Genomic DNA, 25,028 nt, shown 5'->3' with positions numbered 1-25,028 from the left:
TTATAGAATTTCCTTTTGGGTTTACCAATATAGGTTAAAATTACATATTAATCAGTATACGTGAACCCAACCTTAAACAGGTCACTGGGAAACTTGCAGATATTTAGAGGTTGAGCCACTCATGTGTTAGACTCACTTTTCAGACTGAGAACCTCTGACCTTGAGGCCCAACAATAAGACATTAATGCATTATTTAACAAGTACTCAGCACTCTGTCTGGACCGCAACCGCGTTCGAACTCCGCCTTAGTTTTGATTTCTGTTACTCGATTTCTGCTACTGTATCTGTGCACAGACAGGCAGGCATGTAACTAGAGACTATCTTCTGATGTGATCGCTACAGCTGTGGCGCCACTGACTTCTCATATTTAGATGCCACATAAAGAAACTTTAAACGGACACTTGGATGCATTCAATGTACGTAAGAGTTGGCGACTGCCACCCTCTGCAACCCAGATAAGCAGCAAAGGTTGGATGGATGTATAAAATATGATGTGAAATATAAATAATGTGGATCATGGGCGTAAACACAGACCCCTTGGCTGCCTCCTCCTTCCATACCCATTTACTCACAACTTTAGTAGCCATTTTCACACAAACCTTTATTTTTCCCCAAACTAAAAACCCACCAAATTATTAAAAAACACATTTGTGGCCAGTTTTTCTGAGCGTGTTTTCCATGATGAATTTCTTGTGGCTCAGGAGATGGAGGGAGTTGTCAACTACTCTAAAGGTCAGTGCTTCAGTCGCTCGCACCTCCATATGAACACCTGAGCCGAAAAGGTCTGTTTGCTATTTACAGATACTTAAAATGACAGCAGCTTCAATCGGTCACGATATATGGAAGCCGCTGTAACTGTAAGTTGTTTTTAGTTGGAAGTCGGTCCACAGTTACAGGCGCACGCGTGAAAAGAAGTGGTATCTTTGCTATATTTTACTTTGAAAAGGATTCTTGGACAGCCTATTAGCAAAGCAGAGGAAGTCCAGCTGAGGCAGGTAACTGTACTGAACAGCATTTCAAACTTTGGATTTCTCAGTCAAGTCACATTGAAATCAAGCTCAAACATCAGCTGATAGCATTTCCAATTTCCTGGATTATCGATTGCATCTGAGGGGAACAAATCTCTGAAACTGTCGATCGGCTGTGTTATCAATTCTCTTTGTTTGGGGGTCGGGGAAGAGGCTTCTTGGGCTGAATCTCATAATACTTAAATTTTTTTTACATTTTACAGTCTGGATGCCGCTAGTTTCATGTCACAAATTTGCTCGATTAACTGCATCGTTCTTTCAGTATCCTCATAGTCTTTTGTTAATGAGAAAATAATTACTGCAAGGAAACGCTACCTGGTAGTGATGTTCCCTTCGCCCTGCCTTTGTTTTCTCGGTTTTTCAAATGAGGCATTAAAAGCTTTGCTTGGGTATCACAGCAGGGAAAGATTGAATTATGGGTACAATAACGTGGACGTTTGACAAGAGCTACATTTGTCCTTATTGCTCCATACTGCTCTACATTGAAACACAAGAACAATGCTGTTTTCTTCTTCTGTGTGGGTCGTCAGCTTTTGAGGAGGCTGATGTTTGCCCGAGGCACATTAGCTCCAGTCTTATAGAGTGGTATCATGTATGTAGCCATCGAGTGCATATTTAATTAACCTTTCAGTGGTTTTCCCCTGGGTTGACAGCTTTGCGGTGGGCCTCAGCTAGGGAGTTGGGGGTGGGGTATCTTTTGCCTATCAGCTGCTCTTTTTTCAAATTCAAAGCTGAGCAAGAGTCACCCCCCCATTGATTTATGTGGTTTAACCCATATATGGAAGACTTTATTGCTCTTAGAGCAGTAGTTCTCCTTTTTTATAGATGCCTAAAGAATTCAGACCCAATGATTTTTAAATTTAAATAGTCTAAGTTGAAATTCACATTAAATACAGGTTGTTGCAATTGCCAAACGTCACCAAACTCTTGTTTCACCTTATAGTTTTCATCCAGTTGGCCTCAACTGACCTGCAGTGGCTCAACAGTTTGCTGGTGGGGCCCATGGTTCATTTTGAGAAACACTCTCTCCTACAGTAACACAACGAGCTGTCTTCATTTAAAATAACCTTGTCTTTATGTCGGTTGTCTCTGCTTCCTGCTTGCCTCTACTGACTAGAAGCACAGAGTGAAACAGACATGCGGTGAAATCGAGAGCACAGGAGAGACTCTTGTATTGCGGTGAAGTTAAACTAGTACACAAAGAGTATAAACGGTACACATGTAATATGTTATCTTGACTTGCGTGATAAAGACAGAAAGACGGCGATAAAACCGAGAGCAGAGGAGAGAAACTGTAAACGAGGACAAAACACATTAGAGACTCAACCCTGAAACACAATCCTGAAATTAAACTAGTGCACATGTTTAAAAAAACAAACAAAAGTAATGCACAGTCTTCACATGAGAAACGTGGTGAAACCAGGAGCAGAGGAGAGAAACCAACTGTAAAGACTGTACTAGTTTCATTTCAGGACCGTGGAAGCAAAGTGTATATAAAAAAACACAAATCTAACATTTTTGGTGTCTCTATGGAGGGGACAGTCTGTCAGTAGTTGGTGGGAACATTTGTGTGTATATTTCTTTATTTTTCAGTGATTTCTGTTGCGAACATTGGCAGTATGCAAGTATAAATGGTTAGAAGCTGCTTTTGTCCCTTTCTGGAATCAAGGGCCCATTATTTTAATGATTACTGATTGGTTTCACAGTAGATCTGCCACCTTAATTACTGCAAACTGGAAATATGTTGTGTAAGGTGCCAAATCTTGACTTGTAGCAATAGTAAATGAGGAGCACATGAGGACAAAATGGCCCTCTGGAAAGCGATGGATGATCTCATAGTCCTTGCCTGTTGCAACTGGGAACCATTTTACCCACTGTTAAAGCTATAAACTATGTAGACTTCATATGAGGTTTGATTTTGAAGAGAGATCAAAACTTTTGCCATAGCTGAAAACATGAAAATGAGGCATGGCAGCTTTGTAACGCCGCTTGTCAGCGCTGCGAGCGGAACGGTTGCTGGCACCAGTTTAATCAAACCGTTGTAGGTAGTCGGATCGTTGCGGATCGTTTGAGGCCATTGAATGTTTTCAGCTGTTTGAATTCTGTGGTTTACTAACAGCGACCTGACTGCACCTTTCTTTTATATCCACGTGCCGATCGCTTTTTTACGTTTTTTAAATTTTACAGAGTAATAAGAATGAAAGTGCAGATATTAATATCCTGTCATAAAGCAATTTATAAAAGCAGTGGCCTCTCAATAAGTTCTCTTTACACCCACATGTTCAGGACAATCAGAGGTCAGCATTAGACAGGACTGTACTTGCTGTGTCTTGTTTCATACTTGTAGCTGGGTGTGGTCATTAAAATGGGATTATTGGCTTTCTTGTTGCTATCATAGCAGATCTAAATGAATGGGAACTGTGAGACGGGGCTTTTATGTTCCCTTCCTTTGTGGACCCAGCTGACTGAGACTATCCAGCACCTCTGCTGCTGGAGAACAAAGTGCCTAACCAAGCTTTTTGTTCGGGACTTTCCATACTCTGATTTAAATAAAAAGGATTACACCCTCTGACTGAAAGTCAACAAGTCACTTGTGGGTTTGAATGATTTAAAAGAGCTGAACGTTTCTTCGGGTTTCTCTGCGTGTGGATTTAGACATTTATGAGGCACTTGGCCTTCTGATATCATTCACTTTTTGACTGTGTGTGTTGGCTCAGTGTCTGTTGCATATTTTAGAGATTCAGAGTGAGTGAAGTGGTGTCAGAGGAGATGCAGAGCAAAGTGAAGATGCTGAGCGTGTTGCACTCAACTTGGGTGCATGTTTCTACCTCCGCTTTCAGCTCGAGGGCTGCACGTGTGAGTATTTAATCCAGGCTATCGGTGTGACCGTTGTTGGCTGCTTCACCACTTGCCCTGTACTGACCGGGTGGTGTTTAAACACTTTCTTTAGCAGCTCAGATATAACTTAATGTGCATATCGATTTTCACAGGGGCAGCACTTTGAGCAGAGATATGCAGACCTCCCTTTTCCAATGCACAAAACAAACAGCAAACACAATGAGGGAATCTAACTGTCAACAAAAGACAAGTGGGAGCAAATCACAGGTACAGACGATCAACCACAGTTGGAGAACAAATGAGGGCGGAGCAGACGGTCACAAAGGAGGGAAAAGTTAGATTAGACATAAGAGAAAACTAACCTTCAAAGTAGAGCAGGAAATGACGAGGGAACAAATGCCACTAATTTCAAAACAGAAATCATCTCAAACACCCAGGACCCCAGAAATAGGAGCTAAAACCCGTCACCAGGCACCGACCCATGGACCTTGGTATCCTGTCCCAGGATCTGGCCCCTAGGTTATTTGTTCATAGGGTTTTTTATTCTTTTTTTCTTTTTTTCTTCAAACGTGTTCAGTCTGGCCTCTTATCCAAGACACTTTGCTTTGGGCCACTAAGGCTTCTGGGAAAATTCAGCACCACCACATTGTGTCCACCACAGTGAGCTGGTGATTTTTGGATGTATAATGGTGACACTAGTGGGGACAAATCAAAGCAAACATCATCTTGTCTTCACTAAAATTAGAAACTAGTGACCAAGCCCACGAATGCTCATAAGGAAGGTTACTGAGGTCATGAATCATGAAAGCTGATGGGTCAGTTTCTCATAGAGGTCTATATGATTGGACCTTTTTGCTGGTGGGGTTTTTGCTGGCACAGATTGGACCTTTGTGGGGTGACTAGGCACATAAGCACAGTGAGTCTGCAGACAGTAGGAGTCAGAGTTGGCTCATCTGACAGACATTTTGGGCCTATTCAACAAAAGTGATTTAAAAACCTATTTTGTCCTTGCAGGCCATCAAATGCAGTTTTAGATTGTCTGTCTGCAGGTGGATCTGATTCCTGTTGGGTTTGTATTTATTAAAAAAAAAAGGCATCTGTATCATTGTAACAAGAAAGCAAGTGCACAGCAGCAGGAGTGTTCGAAATGGGCAAAATCGAAAAATAGATTGAATATGAAGCTGCGAGCGGAGGTCTTCAACTTGTCGGGCTCCAGCATTAGAGAGCGGTCTTAAAGCCAAGTTTAATCCCATGAGCTGTGCTGACCGTGGAGGCTGGAGAAACATCGTTAACCCTCAAAAACTCAAAGAGCAGAGAGTGAAGGGGCAGGGAAAAGACGTGATCGAAGGGCCACAGCAGCAGATGGGAAAATCATCTTTACACTTCAAATCTTGTTTCTTTGGCTTTCAGCAAAGTGCTAGTTTCTGTTTTGAGCATTTTTAGAAGAAGCTGTGAAGCTGTTATCACACTTGTGTAGCAGTTTGTTGCATTAGAGAGGACAAACACAAGGCTGATGTGCTGCAGGCGGTCTAATTCACTGCTGCTGACTTGCTAGTTAATTTTCAATCCTCTGATACATGCAAGTCCTGCAAGGGCCCCATCTGCAATACCGTGACCTATTTGTGTGTGATCGGCGACAGATCACTTCCCCGACATCTTGAGCTGCGTTTCTTAACTTGATTTCTTGTGTCAGTGCAGCAAATTTAGCAACCTTCGAGGGGAAAAAGATCGCATTAGCTCTTGTGGAGCGTTGACTTCCACATGTTTGTGTTTCCAGCTGCTGCTCCATTAGTCGTACTCATTGATATTCCGCAGCCTTCGACCCGAGAGGACATTATCAGCAGGACAGGCGTGCAGTGTGCGAACGTGTCGTGCTTAAAGGCATAAATAGACTCTAATAAAAGCCATTTCTGTTGGTCATACAGAGTAAATCGGTTCACTGCATTCCCAGTTCACTGATCGGCCGAGCTAACGTATCGCTTTTCGGCATGCACACCGGAACTATGAACAAATTTATTTATTTATTTTTAGCATGGTTCACTGGGTTTTATTCATTTATTTAAATAAGAAAACTGCATAAATAGGATGATGATAATATTCATTTAACATCAATAGCAGTTACATATATACACGCACATGCATGGACATTAAATCAGCCCTGACAGTCTCACAGAAGTCTCTGTGATGGAGTTGCTTTAAAATCGATCTGAGAACAATCCCTCAAATATGAATCCAGCACTTTTCAACTACTCGATGTGTTTAAATCATCATTAACCATACCAAATATGTGATTGATTGATTGGCAAAATCACGTATAATCACTTTTGATTCTCCAAAAAATGATTTACAGTGCTTAGAATCAAAGATTGCGTTTATGGCATGAATTTAAAATAAAGATCAATCTGCATAAAGATCAGTCTGATCTTTCAGTTGAGCGGACTGACTTAAAGTGTAGGTAAAGCAGCTTGTTTCAGATGGTGACATAGCTGCACTGGTGCTTATTATAAATCAAATTAGGATTGTTTTGTACTGTGAATCATACTAAGCTACTCTGTTAGACGCCCAAGATTAAAAATATGAAGCAGAAAAGGGCAGAATCATGATCTTCCGACTGCACACACACCTCCAGGTTCACTCCCGCCCCCCACACACACCTCTACATGTGTCCGATGGGTAGGTTAGAGGAGCAGGTGGGCTTTTTGACTCACTGCTCTTTCAGAGCCCACGGGTCTTTTGCACTTTGCCCTGGTGCACTTCGTCGACCAAAATAGAAGATGCTAATCGCACCCACAATACCAGAGCCCAGGACCTACCACAGATCACTGTGCTTGTGCAGCAAGAGAAGGGACTTTCTGACTTTTGGTTGCCGCGATGCGTTATATCATACTGGTGTTGCTAACGATGCAAACTTGCGGTGTCTCCTTGAAGGCATCCTTTTGTGTCACACTCTGCTGTAGACGTAAAGAGTGTCAGAGAGAAGTGTGAAGTCTAGGTTAAATGTCTGATCGTCTCTTTCAGAGAGTGAAAACAAGTTTCAAGGTGAGGAGAGATAAAACTGATCTCTCATTTTCATGTGCAGCGTTAAGGATGTTTCTGCCTGCCGATCACAGCGGGGACCTGCACTGCAGCAGTGCTTTTTGTGACTGCACACTTGTCTGCAGAGAATTGACTTCACAAACTATACACGCACCCAGCCCGTGGACTTCAAAGATGTATAGCTGCTCTTAAGATCTGTTAATCTGTTTAATTCTGTTAATCTGAACGTTTTCAGTTGGAGAAATGTTCCATCACTCATCTGTGTGACCTTCTCAGTCTCAGCTGAGCGCGACCTTATAGATGGCACAGCTGCAGAACGACCGAAACTAGCACCACCGACTAACCATGTGCGATGAGTCAGTTTCACGATCGGTAATATGGAAACTGTCACGACTATTGATCAGTGGCTGTGAGTGCTATTCACAGAGGTTTGGGCAATGGCGGTTGAATGGTTATTACATTGACTTAGGGCTGGGCGATATATCGAGTTTTTTAAAAATATCGATATATTTTCATACGAGATATAAGATGTGACAATATCGTTTATATCGATATAGTCTATGTTACGTTGTGGAGCCGCAGGTTTGCCTCTCTTTCGTCCACTTTTGTCTCTACGAAACGTTACTCGGCCTCGCCTCTCCTTCACTGAACACAACTCCGCCTCCCCCATAGCTTCACCTGCAGGCAATGACAAGATGAAAGCGGAAAATCTCCGTTAGCGAGTTACCGCGGATCGCCCCGTGCGTGGGGCTGGACGGCGTCAACGTGTTAGCGAGCTAACCGCGCTAACGACATGCAGCCCGAAGGGGCTGCACGGCCTAAAATCCTTTCATTTTCTGAAAAACTTGACAGTGCGTCTTATGTATGAATTCTGGTTGTGCTTACTGACCGCGAACCGATTTTATGTGGTACACAGCGCTCAGCAATCTGTCAAAAAATGTTTTAATATGACTTTGCTAAGCTAAGGAGCTGCACCGCTTGATGGAGCCGCCTCGCGGAGTGATACGTACTGTGCTTCAACGTAATATTACCGTACTGTGTGTGTATAAGGACCACAAATGGCACCTGTTCAGAGACGTGGTGCAGCTGTGAAATCTGTCTCTTTGTTATTATGCTCAGCTTCTATTAGTTTACATTTTGACTGCACAATTGTGAGCTTTTTGTTATGCACAAAAACAACATTGTTTTCTTTTATTTATGGACCATGATTATTTAATAAATGCTGATAATTTATTTATGAGTAATTTCTTCATGTACATCTACGCTGTATGTAAAGAAAATGCCCGTGTGACATCTGGGACACAGTGTGACTAAGAACTCTCTTTTTGTTCTTAACTTATGGCTTTTTAAAAAAAAAAAATTGAGATATATATCTTATATCGCCATGCAGCTAAAAAATATCGAGATATGAATTTTGGGTCATATCGCCCAGCCCTACATTGACTGCCTACTCAAACCAGCATTTCTGTCCAGGATGTGCACACAATGACTGTAAAGAGCCTGTGGGTGTAAATAGAGTCCTGGCCTGATGCTTAGCCAGAGGTTGTTATAATTCACAGAAGTCCTACTTGCACTCAACAGCGTACACTGTATTGCTCTGTTTGCACCGAGGGACCCGATCCCAGGGGTGGTAGCTTGTGTTGGGGTTTGAAAGACACAGAGACACAGTATCTCAGCTGTTCTCATACTCCTGACACATAAAGGATCATCACTGGTTTTCGCCTGGGCAGCAGTTATCCTTCTTCTCTCCTGATTCGCCTCGGGCGTTCGTTAAAAGTGTCCTCCTAGCAGGTTAGGTCTGCAGTATAAGATAACACAGTGAAAAATTAACCACCTTCATTATACTGAAGGTCGAACTTGAAGTTAGCTTACTAATCCTCTAATCCTACTGATTTCAGCTTCTTCCTCCACTTTACGGGAAAGATTTAACTCTGTTTAATGTACCTCAGTGCTCGGCGGTGCCTCAGCGGGGTCTGTTAACATGTTGACATCAGCTGTTTGCTGAGAGCTTGTTTCTTTGCCTTCACGGTAACTGTCACACCGATCAGTGTTCCCGCAGCACCAGGCCGATAACAACACGATGCTGGTTTTGACTGCACATCATCTCAGATCAGTGTAGAGGATTTTAATGCTGACTGCAAACCTGCCCCGACTCCGTGGGCGTCCGTGTAGTCGGAGCTTTAAGGGGCATCGGTGCCTGACGAGTCGAGTCGATCTGGGTAATTTGTTTTGGCTGTTGAACTGCAGACCAGTCCAGACCGAATATAAATAAATAAAACGGTGATTTTTTTTTTAAAACGTGTTCAGTGCTGCGTGTGCAGACGGAGCCGTGACACTGTGTGGAGATGAAATATGATGCTGAGAACAGAAGATTCAGTTAAATGTTAACCTTCATGCGACCAGGAGTCATTTATATCTTTGACCATTAATTCATCAAACCACCTCTCCTACAACTTCCCATAGTTTATTTTACAGGATTTGGCCCATTGATAAGAGGATAAACTTTTTTGTTTTTATTTCATTGATATTTTCAATTTTCTTTTTTTGTTTCTGCACAACATATTTTAAATATCATGTTTGTTTAGATTTAGTAATTTTGAAATGGACCATTTTGCCACAAGCAGCAGACATGGCTCTATTACACAGTCTTGTTCAGCTTTCAAACTAAATCCAAATCACATCAGTTAAAATTGCCCGTTAACATTTTTTCCAGATTCAAAGCTCACTATAAAAATGCTTTTTTTTTTTTTTTTCCTCCCCTTGTCTGGCCGGCAGTTTAAAATTCCAACCGTCTAACTTGCTTAACGGAAAAAGAACAAATTATTAACAAATTAGAACTGGAATCAGATATTTTTAGGCATTTTAATTAATGACTGATTGCGTCCTCAGTTAGCGATTAACCCTCAAGCAACAGTCCTTATTTTAAAGGCTCTTGTTTGTATTTATCTTGCCCGCACATATTCAGAAATTATTTGATGTAATAATCGTAGTTTTCAATCATTTTTATGCATAATGGCGTTAACGAGACAAATTCCAACATCAGCTTTGTTGCTTTCGTCACTTGGGCCATGAAGTGTCTGCCTCAAGGCCTCTGCAGCCATAAAGCTGCCAACTTTAGCTCTGTTAGCCTCGGTTCACTGCAGAATATCGCAATGCACAAGGAGACGTGGAAAATTAAAGGCTAATGTTATAAATGAAATCTGAAATCTTAAAATCTTAATCACAACTCAGCATTGGCGAAAATGAATTTTCTTCAACTTTAATCACCAAGTAGTTTTATCCTTAGTGAAAAGTGTGCTTATTCCTTTTTGTCTATAAGTAGACTGTCTGAGATTTCAGTCGCCTCCCCGATACAGTGGAAGTGAAGGAAGTTTAATCCTGACACCACAGAAAATGACTCCAAGGAAAAATTTTAAATTCTATCTCCTTAATAAATGAAACCAAAATTGCCTTGAATGTGTATTTCTTCCTTTGAAGAAGAGGGGAAGTGTAATCTTTGTGAACTGACCCTTTAACAGCAAAACGCCAAAGCGAGGTCATGCCGGTCCGTCCATCTGTGAGCCCAGCCCTCTGTTCACTCGCCTGTTCCCAGAGGAGGATTTAAAATGTTTTGGTGACCTGCTGAACTGTGTTTACGGTTCAACTAGAGACTCTGCTAAGAAAGAAATGTTTAGTTTAAAGGTTTATCTCACTTTCTGCTGTGTTTAGTCTAATTAGGAAGCAAAACTTGATTTACGTAACATTAAATTCCAGATGGAGCACAGTGTGCTGCACAAAGTGTGAACTACCACTGAGCATGCAGGAAAAAAATAAAAGAAGTGAACCTTTTCAAAGCCTGAACGTTAAAATAATTTTTTTTAAAATTTAGTGCTTATTACACCTTCAGACATATTAAAAAATGAAATGAAATTCAATTTGCAAATATTGGCTGAAGTATAAAGGGTAAAGGCAGCTTCACGTTTCCAGAAACAGTTTCAGTAGAGCACAGTCGCAGTGTTGAAGTAAAGAAATCAAAACACAGAGTGATTAAAAATGAGGGTTGGGTTTTTAAATTGATCAAAGGGACCGCGAATAACTTCAAGGAGATCATTTTTAAAGTCTTTTGAGTCTTTTACTTCCTGCTTTTTTCTGCTCCCTCCTTTGATTGTCTGCCTCGCCCTCATAACTCACCTGCGTTTTAAGTATTTCCACCTCCGCTTCCTTCCTGTGGATCAGCCCCTCGCGCCTCAGGCTTCTTGTGCCAAAACAAACAAGACGGCTTGTTTCAGACAGGATGAACTGAAGTCCAGGAATAAGACAGACAAGGATTATTTTGAACTCTGAATCATGATCTACTAGAATCCAAGAATTAAAATATGGAGCTGGAAATGAGAGAAGTAGAAGTAGACAGAGGATTAAGAGTTACTATAGCAGAGCAGTCACAGCAAATACACACTGCTGTATTCACATGGTTACATACAGCATCTGTACTGAGGTGAACCCATGCCAGGCGATGCAAATGGATACAAATTTGCAATCTGCATTTGCTTCACGCTGGGTCTTAAAAGCCCATCAGCTTGGATTTTCCCATAGATTGTCCTGACAGCGCGGTTAAGGACAGTCTTGCTCTAAATGCTCATCACGCGGTGTTATGAGTGAAGAGTAGAAGCTAAAACGACATCATTTCTGAGTTAAACATACTGCTCCTTTCTTTTTTTCTTTTTAGCTTTGGGAAGAAGATGTTCACCTCTGCGCTTCCCTCTATTAACCAGCCTGACCTCTAGGGCTCTTACATGTTAAATTGCTTTCAGGTTTGTGAGTGGGAGTAGGAGTAAAATGATTTTCACTTTCAGCCTGCACTCCTAAACGTCCCTTTCAGCAGTTTGATTTATCTCAGATGAAGCAGCATCCACAGATGACACTGAAATTCCTGCAAAGTGGCGTTTCATAATTGAGCTGTGCACTGACAGAGGTATGATTCGTATCTCTGCCTTATCGCCATTTTAGCTGGAAGAAATTTGGAGACATCTACTAACAGATGGCATGATGTCGATTTCGGAGGGACTTAATTTTACTGAAAATTGTTTGCGGCATCACACAAGATGAATAGTAGATAGACGGATTCTGTTTGCTTTTAGTGTGAAGCGTCCACAGGAGGGCAAAAAAAAGGGAGGCTTGGGAAAAAGAGTCACAGTGCGACTGCTTCAGCGCCTCATTGTCTCAGATCAGCTCCCAGGCAGGAAGTGCGACTCCCATCGTCGATAGCATTCACTCGTTAGTACAGCTGACAGCAGCCTCCAGGTCCACTCCCGCCCCCCCCATTAGCTCCTGAATGTAGGCCACATACAGCTGCTCTAAGAGCATTTGTTTGCTTGGCTGTCACCTCTCATTGCACCCCCATCTCCCAGCATCTGCAGCGTGGGGTCAGCTGCAGGGCCATGCCTGCTTTTCACTACACCTGAGCGGATGTTTGCGAGCACTAGAACGTAGCGTGGCGTGATAGATTATTAATGGGGAGGTGACGGTAGTATCCGTCTGTTAAGCGATGGAGTAAAGACCCCGTTTTCAGGTCCAAGTATCTCCGGTGATGTTCAAACAGTTTAAGACTCAAGCGTACTTCATACTTCAGTAGGACATCTTCAGCCTAAAAAGAAAATAGTTGCTCTCGGGCCAACTAGGTTTAGAATCTGGACCTTTTCACTGTGAATAATCCAAAAACATGCCGAAAAACAGTTACTGACTAACCTCATTGTCGATTGGCTCAGACGTCCTCTTGGCCTGAAGTTTCCGGCGTCGTCTTCCTGCCATATGATGGCATCTCTCTGTGCCCATTTGGACTATTTCTAACCATCAGAAGTGCCTCACCATGTGTTTGCTTTTGGGAACTCAAGGAGTGTTTAGACCTGGAATCAGCTAATAGTGCCAGCTTAGCTCTGATGAAGCTTTTCATATCAGAATCCCAGTAACGATGATTATCGCATTTAAAGATGCGTGACTGACTTCACTGCTTGGGTGCTGACATTCAGTAAGAGCAAGCGAAGGGGAAGCGACTGCCTTGAACGCATTGTCTACTACTCCCTCCCCCCCCAATACAACTAGATGGGGGGTAGGATTTTCCCGAGGGGCTCAGAGTTATTACTGTGACCTTTATTTGCCCCTTGGTTTCGACTGAACCCGGTCTGACTTGTGTGGGGGGGGGGATTAGCGTGGCTGTCATATCGTCTCTCGGAGGGACAAGACACTTTGCAGTCAGCTGGGTCAGTTTGTTCGCAGTGACGACCGACTGTGATCCCCAGGAGGTGAACACATGCTGCGAGAGCAGCACTACATGCATATTTATGTTTGCACGCTGTACCAGTTTGTGATGATGGCCGGCAGTTGGGTGTACCATTAGGGATACTTTCTCTTTTTTAATTACATAATCAAATTATATTAAATCAAAACTCAAATGGAAACCTCTAATTTGAGAGTTTTTAGACATTTTTGTGTTTATTACTAAAGGCATCTTCAAATAAAACGAGGAGTTTGTCTGTGGGATGCGATCTGAACCTCATTTTGTTTTCATTTGGGCAAATTGGCACCGTTAGAAGTGCGGCAGATTAGCTGTTTGCAGTCCTTGTTTACACTAGGCTCATAGACATGCAAATGGCTTTGATGCCAAAGAGAAATGATTATTCTGAGGCAAGTGCTACAGTTATGAGCCTCTCGTTTTTTTCTTTGATTTCCAGGAGATTTAAGGAGTTTTATTCACAATCGGCTTCAAAGATAATGACATCCTCTGGCAAGTGAGAGTCGCGCCAAATCTAAAAATAAGTGTATCAGTTCTGTGTGTTCAGTTTTGACTGCGAGGAGTGTCGTTTTATGCAGATTTTGGCAGCTACACTCCCAAATTCCTGAATTACCTCCGTCTGTGTCACAACCCCTGCTGTTCAGAGGCAGGGGGAATCATTTGGCACAAACTACAATCAGTAACCAGTAGCTGGTTTTAAAGCGTCTGCATGCACATTTCCTTTTAACCTCTGAGTAACTTTAGCTCATAAGTGTCCATCACAGAAGGAAAATGTGAGCTTTGCCAGCCAAAAGTTGGAAACTGGAGGAAATAAGAAGATTTTATGGACAACACTGTGCAGAATATGTTGTAGTTTTTGGAAGCTCAAGGCAAACAAACCACACAACTGTGTAGCCCTTCAATAACACAAGAGACATTAAAAGAGAAACGGGGGCACTGAGAGATTTATGAGTAGGTTTTCTTGTTAACCAAGAAAAAAGACTTGAATGTTTTACAAGAGTGTCCTGGTCAACAAAGACAGTAGTACAGTCATAAATATTATAAATTAGTAGGATGTATGTCCACATTTAAATCTATACACCACTTAAGTACAGGCAGTAAAAATGAAATACAGCAACTATCAAATTTATGACCTTCAGTGTTGCTTACTAAGTTATTCATTTTTAATCACGACTTTTATTCCAGAAACAACAGTGATAATATTCATGCAAAACATTAAAAGCCTGGAGTAACTACATCCAAGTCACTTAAAATCACCTAAAATTCATTGAGATCAGTTCCTTCAGTTTTATTTCATTCTGCAGCCGTTTTTTCAGATTTAGTGTCAACCTTTGGGACAGAGAGAAGAAATGGGTGAAGGAGTCTTTGGGGGGAGTTCAGCAAAGCAATAGATGCTGCTTTATGAACTCCAAACTGAGAAACGTTTAAGGTGATTGTGATGATGTACTGATTCTCTGGTTTCCTGTTTGTAATGTGGACAAGCATGGCATTTGTTCAAGTCATAAACAGCGCTGTAAAGCTGCATTTTTATTTTATTTATTTATTTATTTATTTTTCAATGGCCACCAAGGAACCAGTCATCTGGATGGAAAAAGACTGCCGTCAGTGGGAAAAGCTTTCTTCATGAGTTTCTTAGTCTTTAATCAGAAAGGAAGAATCCTGGGGGCGTGCTGGTTGGCAAGTAGCTTGTTGGTCACAAGATGTTTGCCCATTAGTTGGGTAGCCGCCTCTGAGAGCCTCTCAGAGCCGCCTCTGACTTGATGTGAGGTGAAAACACCAAAATGGAAATGCAGAAAAAGCACCGCTGGTTTTTAATCACTTTGTTAAACTTTATAACTTTGTTATTCGTTTTTTATGTGCACAAAAAAAAAACTGGTAATGTCAACCAAATGTAACAGTTGTACATTTGGTCTTGAATATATGCAGACTACTGGCTCCAGTATAACCACCATGCTGGTCTTTGGAAGTCAACGGCGACGTCACCACAGCTGTGTACCATTTATACCAGCACTGGATTATGAATTATGGAGTTTTCAAACTGTTGCAACGTTTCCCGCTGTATAATCTTTAAATCTAAATATCAGAGCTTCTGTGCTGATAGATGATTTAAAATGGCAGCAAAAACTGAACCAACCATACCTTTTGTATATTCAGCGGCAGCAGCACAATGTGTCACGGCGAGTGAGATGAGCCGCGTGGAAGAAATAAAGGAGGATCCGAACGCAGGCACTTGTAAAGGTGTGAGGGTGGTTTATTAAACAGAAAGTAAAAATGGGCAAATGGAACAGAAGGCTATCTAAACTGAGAACAACTAAACTAGTGAACACAAACCAGGACATGGACATGAAGGCAGATGAGCGGCGGAGAATGACGACAGAGAACACACAGACGAACCAGCGACTATAATGACAGAAGACACGACTTAAATACACTCAGAGAAACACAGGTAGATTACACACAGGTGGGGGACACAGCTGGGAGTAATTAACGAGACAAGACAAGGGAGGTAAACAGAACACACTCACATGAGACGCAGACCTTCACAATAAAACAGGAAACAAGAAATCACTACACAAAGACGCAGACTCGACACTGAGAGACAGACAGAATATAACACATGGAACCTTAACTAAACTAAACGTGAGACACAACCGAAGAACAAATCCTTAAACGTGAATAAACAGAAACATGGAATTCAAATAATAACCAACAAATCACAAAGGTAACAAAACGATCATTCAAGAATAAACCAAAAATATAATAAACACAGAATGCTGGGTCGAACCGACCCAGAACCGTGGCAGTATGTGCCAGGTTACAAAAATCCAAGTGGTCGACAAACCCCCAGAACAATACCAAACCGATGGCTAGTGCCAGCAGAGGTGACCCTAACCCGTACAGAAGAACAGCGAGCATAATGAATCTTTCCCTTGAGGAGCAACTTGTCTCTCTTTGCTCTCTGTCCGAAAAAAGGAAGCAGACGTCATCCTTCCACCCACCAGTCTGGTGTTCGTGATAGTTTCACTCGCATGACTGTTGCGCAGTGCTGCTGTGTCATCACAGCACTGTCTCCTTTCATTTTTAAGGTTGTAAACATGGTAATCTTTTCCCATCTCTGCCTTTCAAACGGGTGCACGACGTGAGCGTGGCACCACTGTGGTTCATTAGACACTCGCCTTCACCTTGAAGTCCATATTAGTGATTTAGGCCTACAACCTGTCCCGATCATCTGACTTCGTCATTGTTGAGATTTTTCCAGATGTCAAACCATTAAATTAGAGCGTTATTATTAGATTTTTAACATTAAAGGAGTGTTGAGCATTCATCAGCCTCTGACAGTTTGCTGACACGTTAAAATGTCGAAACATAATCTTGTCAGCCATCACGTCGCCGCTTAGATGCGATGCTGATGTGAGCCGGTTTAAATCCTTTGGTGGCATTTGCATTTATTTGTGATGCAGTTCTTACGATTCTGTGAGCTGCTGTCTTCGTCTTTTTATTTAAGAGTTTCCTGCATTTGTTTTTATCATATTGACAGAGACTTAAATCATTTATGTACTTGTCAATAGTAAATGCAAATGAGAAAATGAGAGACTGGCAAGAATGAGCCCCCGGATCAGCCTGACCTCGTGGTCAAACCAAACTGCAACCGGTTTCCCAAAATAGCTCAAAGTAGAATATTTACAGCCCCTGTTTCCCCTTTTTACTAGCCAGAAAACGCCCACCCCATCACCAACGTCTCCTCGTCAGCACATACCCTAAAGGCTCTTTGTGATTTGGAAAATAATTTTCTCTACTGTGGTTTCTTGGTTTCTGGATCTTTTTTTTTCTTCTTTTCCAGCTCCCTTTAAAGTAATCTTCATGCATCCATGTTGTTTCTCTTTGTCGTTGCAGAGGCTCATGTGCAGAAGCACAGCCTGCAGACGGCGCAGAACCTCCTGCAGGAAGAGGTGGCACGTGCAGAGGAGCATTCAGAGGTAAAAACACACAGACGCTCAAAAGCTGTGAAAACTGAGCTGGTTTCTCTTGTTCTTGCAGAGAATCAAACAGTCTTTCATCACGTTGGCAGCACTCTTGCGGCTGCCTCTCAAAAGCCTTTAGTCTAGCTGACAGCCCACCCTCTTCTGTACAGTCTGATCTCGAAAGCCACGAGGCATGCTGTACATACAGTGAGCTCTACCCACTTCACCAAAGCAGCCTCAGCAGCGATGCCCCCACGTACACGTGTTTAGTCAGCACTGCATTCAAACTGCTGCCTCTCTGTTAATTGCCCTTTTTCTGCAATAGCTACCAAGTGTCCTTGCACCATTGAATTCTGAAGACAGGGCTCAAATCCATTTAGCTGCAGGCAGAAAGGAGGGAAGAAGCACAATATCCTAGATGAGAAAAGACAGAATTTAGCTCAACATAGATCAATGTGAAGATTAATGTGAGGCTTCAGAAAGCGATTAAGGAAAGACAGAAAATGTTTTTATCTTTCCAGACTTTTCTCCCGACCCTCTTGTTTATCCTAACCTGACTGTCATAGACTAGAATATGCAGTCCATGCCACTGCAAAACAGGCGTTGTCTCGATCCCTTTCTGGAGATTTGCAGAGATTTTTTTTTTAAGTTAAGGATTAAGTGTCAGGACTCGGCTGTGCGGCAGGCAGGAGTAGGACCCAAAATGCAGGACTCACAGGCACGAGGGAATGAACTCAAAACTCAGCTTTATTTGCTGGCAGAACAAACATATAAACTTAAACTAAACTGGGAAACCACAAACTAAGAACTCACAGAGAGACACACAGGGAGATCCACACAGCAAGAGGGACGACGTCACACTGAACAGAGGGAGACGCAGACAGAAATACACAGAGGGTTAACGAGGGAAGTGGGAACACACGGGGAACACAGGTGACACTGATAATCATAACGAGACAGGGCGGGGTGAACTGAACACTGACGGGAGAGGTGAAACAGGAAGTACAGGAGGAGAGAGAGCACGAGTAGAACACCAACGTAACAGGCAGGGGAGACATGGAATAAACACGAAAGGGGACGAGGGCTCATAAATACATAGAGGGCACACAGGGGGAAGAGAGAGCACGGGGAGAACTTAGACATAATGGGCAGGGGAAGCATGGAATAAAATACAAACATACAAGGAAACTAAGAACACTGGGCCAACATGGCCCAGGACCATGACAGTACCCCCCCCTCAAGGGCTGGCTCCAGACAGCCCAAACACAAAAAAACAAAACCAAACAGAAAACAACCCAGGGCGGGCGGCGGGGGCCCAGGACGGAGGGCCCGGAACAGAAAACAAAAGAAGAGCACAGTAAACACCGGAGCCCAAGAAAATAACCCAAACACAGAGCAGTTCAGGGGGCCGACCATGCGGAAGGCAACGGCGGAGACGTGGAAACAGTTCAGGAGGCCGGCCGTGCGCAAGGCAACGGCGGCGGTGAAGGAGACGACGGAGCAGTTCAGGAGGCCGACCGCGCGGGAGGCGGCGGCGACGATGACAGCGCAGGTCCGGGGGCCGACCGTGCGGAAGGCGACGGCGGCCACCCAGGAGAAGAGGGTCCGGGGGCCGGCCGTGCGGAAGGCGACGGCGGCCACTCAGGCGATGACGGTGCAGTTCAGGGGGCCGGCCGCGCGGAAGGCAGCGGCGGCGGCCCTCCAGTGTCAGGCGTACTGGCCGAGGCCCGGTGGGCACAGGACCAGTCGAGACGGGACCAGGCGAAGCACAGGCTGAGGCGGCTGCAGCAGGCGAAGCACAGGCTGAGGCGGCTGCAGCAGGCGAAGCACAGGCTGAGGCGGCTGCAGCAGGCGAAGCACAGGCTGAGGCGGCTGCAGCAGACGAAGGCTCTGAGGACGCTGCAGCAGACGAAGGCTCTGAGGAGGCTGCAGCAGACGAAGGCTCTGAGGAGGCTGCAGCAGACGAAGGCTCTGAGGCCGGACCAGGCGTAGCAGGAGCACAGGCAGAGGCTGGCCCAGGCGATGACGAAGCGGTCGCAGATGGCGGCTGGACAGGCTCCTCGGGCCCTCCAGCTGATGCGGCGTGAGGCTGAACGGGCCCCTCGGACCCTCCAGCGGAGACAGGAGGCTGAACGGGCCCCTCGGACCCTCCAGCGGAGACAGGAGGCTGAACGGGCCCCTCGGACCCTCCAGCGGAGACAGGAGGCTGAACGGGCCCCTCGGACCCTCCAGCGGAGACGAGGAGGTGCTGGCCGGGCTCACTGGAACCCCCAGCGGACGAGGTAGATGGCGGCGTGGGAGCCACGGAGTCCTGGATGAGCTCATCCGAGCTTCCAGCAGGAGCTGATGTAGAGCCAGAGAGGTTTGGGACCCCTGGCTGAATGTTAAGCCGAACAGAAGACCGTATTGCTATCGGGGACTGGGCCAATGGTTCAGGTGCGAGCTGAGCTACTGGAGAGGCGGATGAGAGTGGGAGCTGAGCTACTGATGGTGGTGAAGTAGATAACTGCACGGGGGACTGAACTGAGGGCGTCTGCACTGGCACAGGGGACTGAACTGATGTCTGTTGTAACGGAGGTGGTGAGAGTGGAGTAGGCAGTGGAGTAGATGACTTCACAGGAGAATGAACCAGAGGTGAGTGCACAGGAGACTGAGCTAGAGGTGGTAGTGATAGTTGAGGGGAAAGTGGAGCTGGTGATTGAGTGGATGACTGTGCTAAGGGATGCTGCACTGGGGACACTGGAGACTGCACTGGGGACACTGGAGACTGCACTGGGGACACTGGAGACTGCAGTGATGGTTGTAGTGGAGGTGTAACGGGTGAAGGAGTGGCTGAAGTGGCTGTGGGTCGGACGGCTAGTGGCTCAGCTACAGGGTATGGTAACGGCAGGGCTATGGGTTGAATGACTGACTGAGTAGCAGCCTGAGTGGCTGGGTGTAGTGACGGTTGTGGTGGAAGAGAAACAGGTGGTAGTGTGGATGATGGAGCTAAGGGTGACTGAGTGGCAGACCGAACTGATGACTGAAGCGATGGTAGAGGTGAAAATGGAGCTTGTGGTGGAGTTAATGGCTGAGCTAGCGGGGACACAGGAGACTGAACTGAGGGTGGCTGCGAGGGAGCTAACTGAACTGAGGGTGGCTGCGAGGGAGCTAACTGAACTGAGGGTGGCTGCGAGGGAGCTAACTGAACTGAGGGTGGCTGCGAGGGAGCTAACTGAACTGAGGGTGGCTGCGAGGGAGCTAACTGAACTGAGGGTGGCGGCGAGGGAGCTAACGGAGCTGTGAAGGGCTGCGAGGGAGCTAACGGAGCTGTGAAGGGCTGCGAGGGAGCTAACGGAGCTGTGAAGGGCTGCGCAGGCGATAAGCAGCTCGCATTGACTTCCGCCACACAAAACACAGCCCCTGAATGAACAGTCATAATGTCTGGAAAAGACACAGAGTTCTCACTCACCACAGCAGGTGAATTAGAAGGCCGAATGTCCGGCTGTGGGGTGGCGCGTCGGCGGCGTGAATGCCGTTTTCTTCGGGAAGCCGGAGGTGCGGTGATGGAGGAAACCGGCAACGACGGAGAGATCGCGGCCGGCTCCTCATCCTCCGACCACATTGCTGCGAGAAAAGCAGCGGGTGAGTGACAGTCAGAGTGGAGGGTGGATGGAGAGGAGTCCAGTGGCAGCAGCGTGGAAACGTTTCCCGATTGTGGCGGTCGCTGTTGCGGTATGACGAGCTCGCGAATTTGTACTGTCTCCTTGGCTTTCTGCAGATTGGACAGTAGGCCCGAAAATCCTGAGAGCTCGTGGAGATGGGGATTCCCTTTGAGAATAGCCTCGATGGCGTTTATCCCAATGGACACGGCTTTAATGTCCGAGGCGTGGGAAACTCGCTCCCACAGGCCGAAGATGCGGGCCAAATCGCTTTCCCGGGAGGAGCCTGCTGGGTCCATGTCTGGTGACGTCGTACTGTCAGGACTCGGCTGTGCGGCAGGCAGGAGTAGGACCCAAAATGCAGGACTCACAGGCACGAGGGAATGAACTCAAAACTCAGCTTTATTTGCTGGCAGAACAAACATATAAACTTAAACTAAACTGGGAAACCACAAACTAAGAACTCACAGAGAGACACACAGGGAGATCCACACAGCAAGAGGGACGACGTCACACTGAACAGAGGGAGACGCAGACAGAAATACACAGAGGGTTAACGAGGGAAGTGGGAACACACGGGGAACACAGGTGACACTGATAATCATAACGAGACAGGGCGGGGTGAACTGAACACTGACGGGAGAGGTGAAACAGGAAGTACAGGAGGAGAGAGAGCACGAGTAGAACACCAACGTAACAGGCAGGGGAGACATGGAATAAACACGAAAGGGGACGAGGGCTCATAAATACATAGAGGGCACACAGGGGGAAGAGAGAGCACGGGGAGAACTTAGACATAATGGGCAGGGGAAGCATGGAATAAAATACAAACATACAAGGAAACTAAGAACACTGGGCCAACATGGCCCAGGACCATGACATTAAGACATGTCTGCAGGAGACGTACAGGTCTGTCTCACCTCAGTCCATCACAAATATACACCTAAACCTATCATGTATGATCACTGGCCACTTTACTGGGTACACCTTTAGCATCTTTTCCAATCACCTCAATGTCAACCCTTGTCGTGTTGTTTGTGTCGCATAAAAATTACATCACAGGACTTTTGGGCCACCCACATCGAGGTGGCACTGTCACTACCCGATCCGTACCGGAAACCCGATCGGTACCCCGCATGCGCGAAAGGTTTCTACTTCCGGTCGTAGCGTTTTACGATAGTTATGGGTCAGAGTATCTGTTAAGATGTTAAGAATAACAAGTATATCTTAAAATGTTTGCAATAATGAAGCATTTCAGTACAATGTAGACAAAAACGAAAAATAAAAAGAAAGTTACGGATCAGGACTCTCCGATCCTTACTGCGCATGTGTAAAGTCTGACCGTACAAATCGGGTCTACCCGATCCGTACCGCGCATGTGCAGATGTTTTCTTCTTCTTCTGTTCGTTTAATGGCAGTGTACTCCCCAGTGTACGAGGATACCGCCACCTGCTGACCGAGCGAATAAACCCTATTATAAACTGATTTATCGTCATTACAAACGTGTGTTAAATCTGATTTAGCGATAGTCGAGTGTGTTTATGCTTGTCTGTGAGGAGAGGATTGTTGGAATAGTGATGATGATGTGCGCTATCACTGTCAATTGTCAGTAAACACTTCATCTGGCTGATGAATCTACACGTGAGATATTACAAAGTCTGCATTATTAACTCTGTAATTAGGCGCCATTCTTCTTATTTTACGGCGCTGTTGCTCAATCGGGGGATGCTCTCTGTTGAGGAGAAAAGCATGAATTTCTTTGTATACGGATTATCCATTGTTTAAATGTCCCGGGCAGTCGAAAAGGAGGCAGAGCTGTTGAGAAATGCTAGGAGCTAACTGGGCGCTAACCGCATCATTCAAATATATTGAATGTCGCAAAGAGAGGAAGTGACGTAAGATTTGCGCATGCGGGGTACCGATCGGGTTTCCGGTACGGATCGGGTAGTGACAGGCACTAAATTGTAATGGAAAACATCCAAAACTCAAACACTGCTAGTGGAAAAGAAGCATGTGATAGTAACGTGTTGTCTTCAGAATTGCCTTAATTAAGGCTACGTTCACACTGCAGGCGAAAGCGCATCAAATCCGATTTTTTTTTTTTTGACCCTATGCGACCCATATCTGATCATGGTATGACAGTGTGAACGGCACAAATCCGATATTTTCAAATCCGATCTGGGTCACTTTCGTATGTGGTACTGAATCCGATACATATCCGATGTTTTAGAAAGCGACTGCTGTTTGAACGGTCATGTCGCATTAAATCCGTCTTTTACGTCACTGACATGAGACAGACGCCAATTATCAGCGCCGGAGAAGACATCACGAACGCTTCCTGGCCATCCAGTGTAGATATCAGTGAAACTGTTGGGAAGACAATGTTGGAGAAACATGAACATTTTATTTGTACTGTATAATCTGCAGATTCTGACAGAAATCTGCAGCTATCCTTTGAAGCACCGCTCCTCTACAACAGCAATAAGGATCATTATTAGGTTATTTACATTATTATGTAAATAACAAAATGACTTAAAGCAAAAATTGGGAAACGTAAAGTCCGAAGTCTTTATATTAACGGCCATTAGTCAAACAATATTGTTTGGTCTGGGTCTAAACAGAGCGCGCTGTGTGTGACGTCTTCTTTTGCGCACGCAGGCCGCTTTGAGCGTTCACACTAGAGCGCGTTTGCTGTCACATTTTATTTGTAGTGTGAACAAGCAGACAAAAAAAATCGGATTTGATCAAAAAATCGGAATTGAGCATCAAGACCTGCAGTGTGAACGTAGCCTTAGATTCAACAAGGTGCTGGTAACATTTCTCAGATTTTGGTCCACATGGACACGATAGCATCGTACAGATTTGTCAGCTGCACATCCATGATGTGAATCTCCTGTTCCCCTACATCCCAGAGGTGCTCTATTGGATTGAGCTCTTGTGACTGTGGAGTCCATTTGAGTACAGACAACTAATTATGATGTTAAGAAACCAATGTGAGATGATCTGAGCTTTATCACATGGCATGCTATCCTGCTGGAAGCAGCCATCGAAGATGGGAACACTGTGGTTAAAAGGTTGGACGTGTTCAGCAGTAGTACTCGAGTAGGCTGTGGTTTTTAAACAATGGTCAACTGATACTGAAGGGCAGAACGTGTGTCAATAAAATATCCCCAGTGTTCTGTCTCCTCCAGTTCTAGTGAGCCTGTGTGAACTGCAGCATCAGCTTTCTGTTCTTCACTGACAGCAGTGGCACTCGTGTGGTCTTCTGCTGCTGTAACCCATCTGCAAGTTTTGACATGTTGTGCATTCAGAGATGCAGTTACTCAAGTGTTTATGAGTTCATGTTGCCTTTCCCTGCACAGAAAGTCCCAGTAAATCAGCCAATCACCAATAACCTTTCTGATGTTCAGTTTAAACTTGAGCAGGTCGCCATGTTATTGGCTGATTAGATATTTGCATGAGCAATGAAGAGATATACCTAATGAAGTGACCAGTGAGTGTACGTCTGTTCCAAACATAAGGGATCAATCTCCTTAATTGCCAAAAAGTTGATGCTCCTTCCTACTTAATTCCTTACTGTGCGTGGCCAAATCCTATGACTCACTAAAATGTAAATAGTTTCCAAATAACTCTAAATTCCCTCTGTGTTGGTGGGGTGATCCCAAACAGCTGCCTGTTGACTTTAAAAGGAGAAATGGGCTGTCTTGTAAATTAAACTTGATAAATATTTGTAAGTAAAAACTTTAGTTTAAAAGATTCGCCACATCCAAACAAACCACACACACCTGCATGAGCCGCAGAAATGAGACTGACAACAATGATTTTGGACAGTCTGATCACAGCAGCTCAGGACACTCCACAGCCACAACTGTCTGTAATTGACTGTCCACTAGAACAGCGATCCCCAACCTTATTTGCGCCACGGACCGGTTTATGCCCGTCAATATTTTCACGGACCGGCCTTTAAGGTGTCGCGGATAAATACATCAAAATAAAACTAGTACCGGTACCAAAAAAAAGAAAATTTATTCATAACACACGTGAAAAGACCCAGGAAAACCGAGTTAACGATAAAAACGATAACAAAATAATGCTGAAAACTATACATTTCACACCTGAGCCTAAACTCTCGCGGCCCGGTACCAAACGACTCACGGACCAGTAACGGTCTGAGGCCCGGGGGTTGGGGACCGCTGCACTAGAATATAATTTAGCCAGTGCCTTTGATTTGTTCTGCAGGAATAAACCAGGCTGT

At 44.6% G+C, this 25,028-nt stretch overlaps 1 protein-coding gene across 1 annotated transcript in view; it reads left to right on the top strand.

The window, feature by feature from the left end:
• vps37d (VPS37D subunit of ESCRT-I) overlaps window positions 1-25,028 on the top strand; it is a 49,123-nt gene that overhangs the window by 11,482 nt on the left and 12,613 nt on the right. The window contains exon 3 of the mRNA XM_085470972.1: window positions 17,065-17,147. Within this exon, the coding sequence (XP_085327098.1) occupies window positions 17,065-17,147 (83 nt within the window). The remainder of the gene's footprint in view (window positions 1-17,064; window positions 17,148-25,028) is intronic.

This window comes from Copadichromis virginalis, linkage group LG10, assembly GCF_057382275.1.
Source record: "Copadichromis virginalis isolate Kocher_CV1m ecotype Utaka linkage group LG10, C_Virginalis_male_GT1.1, whole genome shotgun sequence".
Taxonomy (NCBI): Eukaryota; Metazoa; Chordata; class Actinopteri; order Cichliformes; family Cichlidae; genus Copadichromis; species Copadichromis virginalis.
Note: the sequence above shows the minus strand (reverse complement) of the source record. Positions and strands in the feature narration are given on the sequence as shown.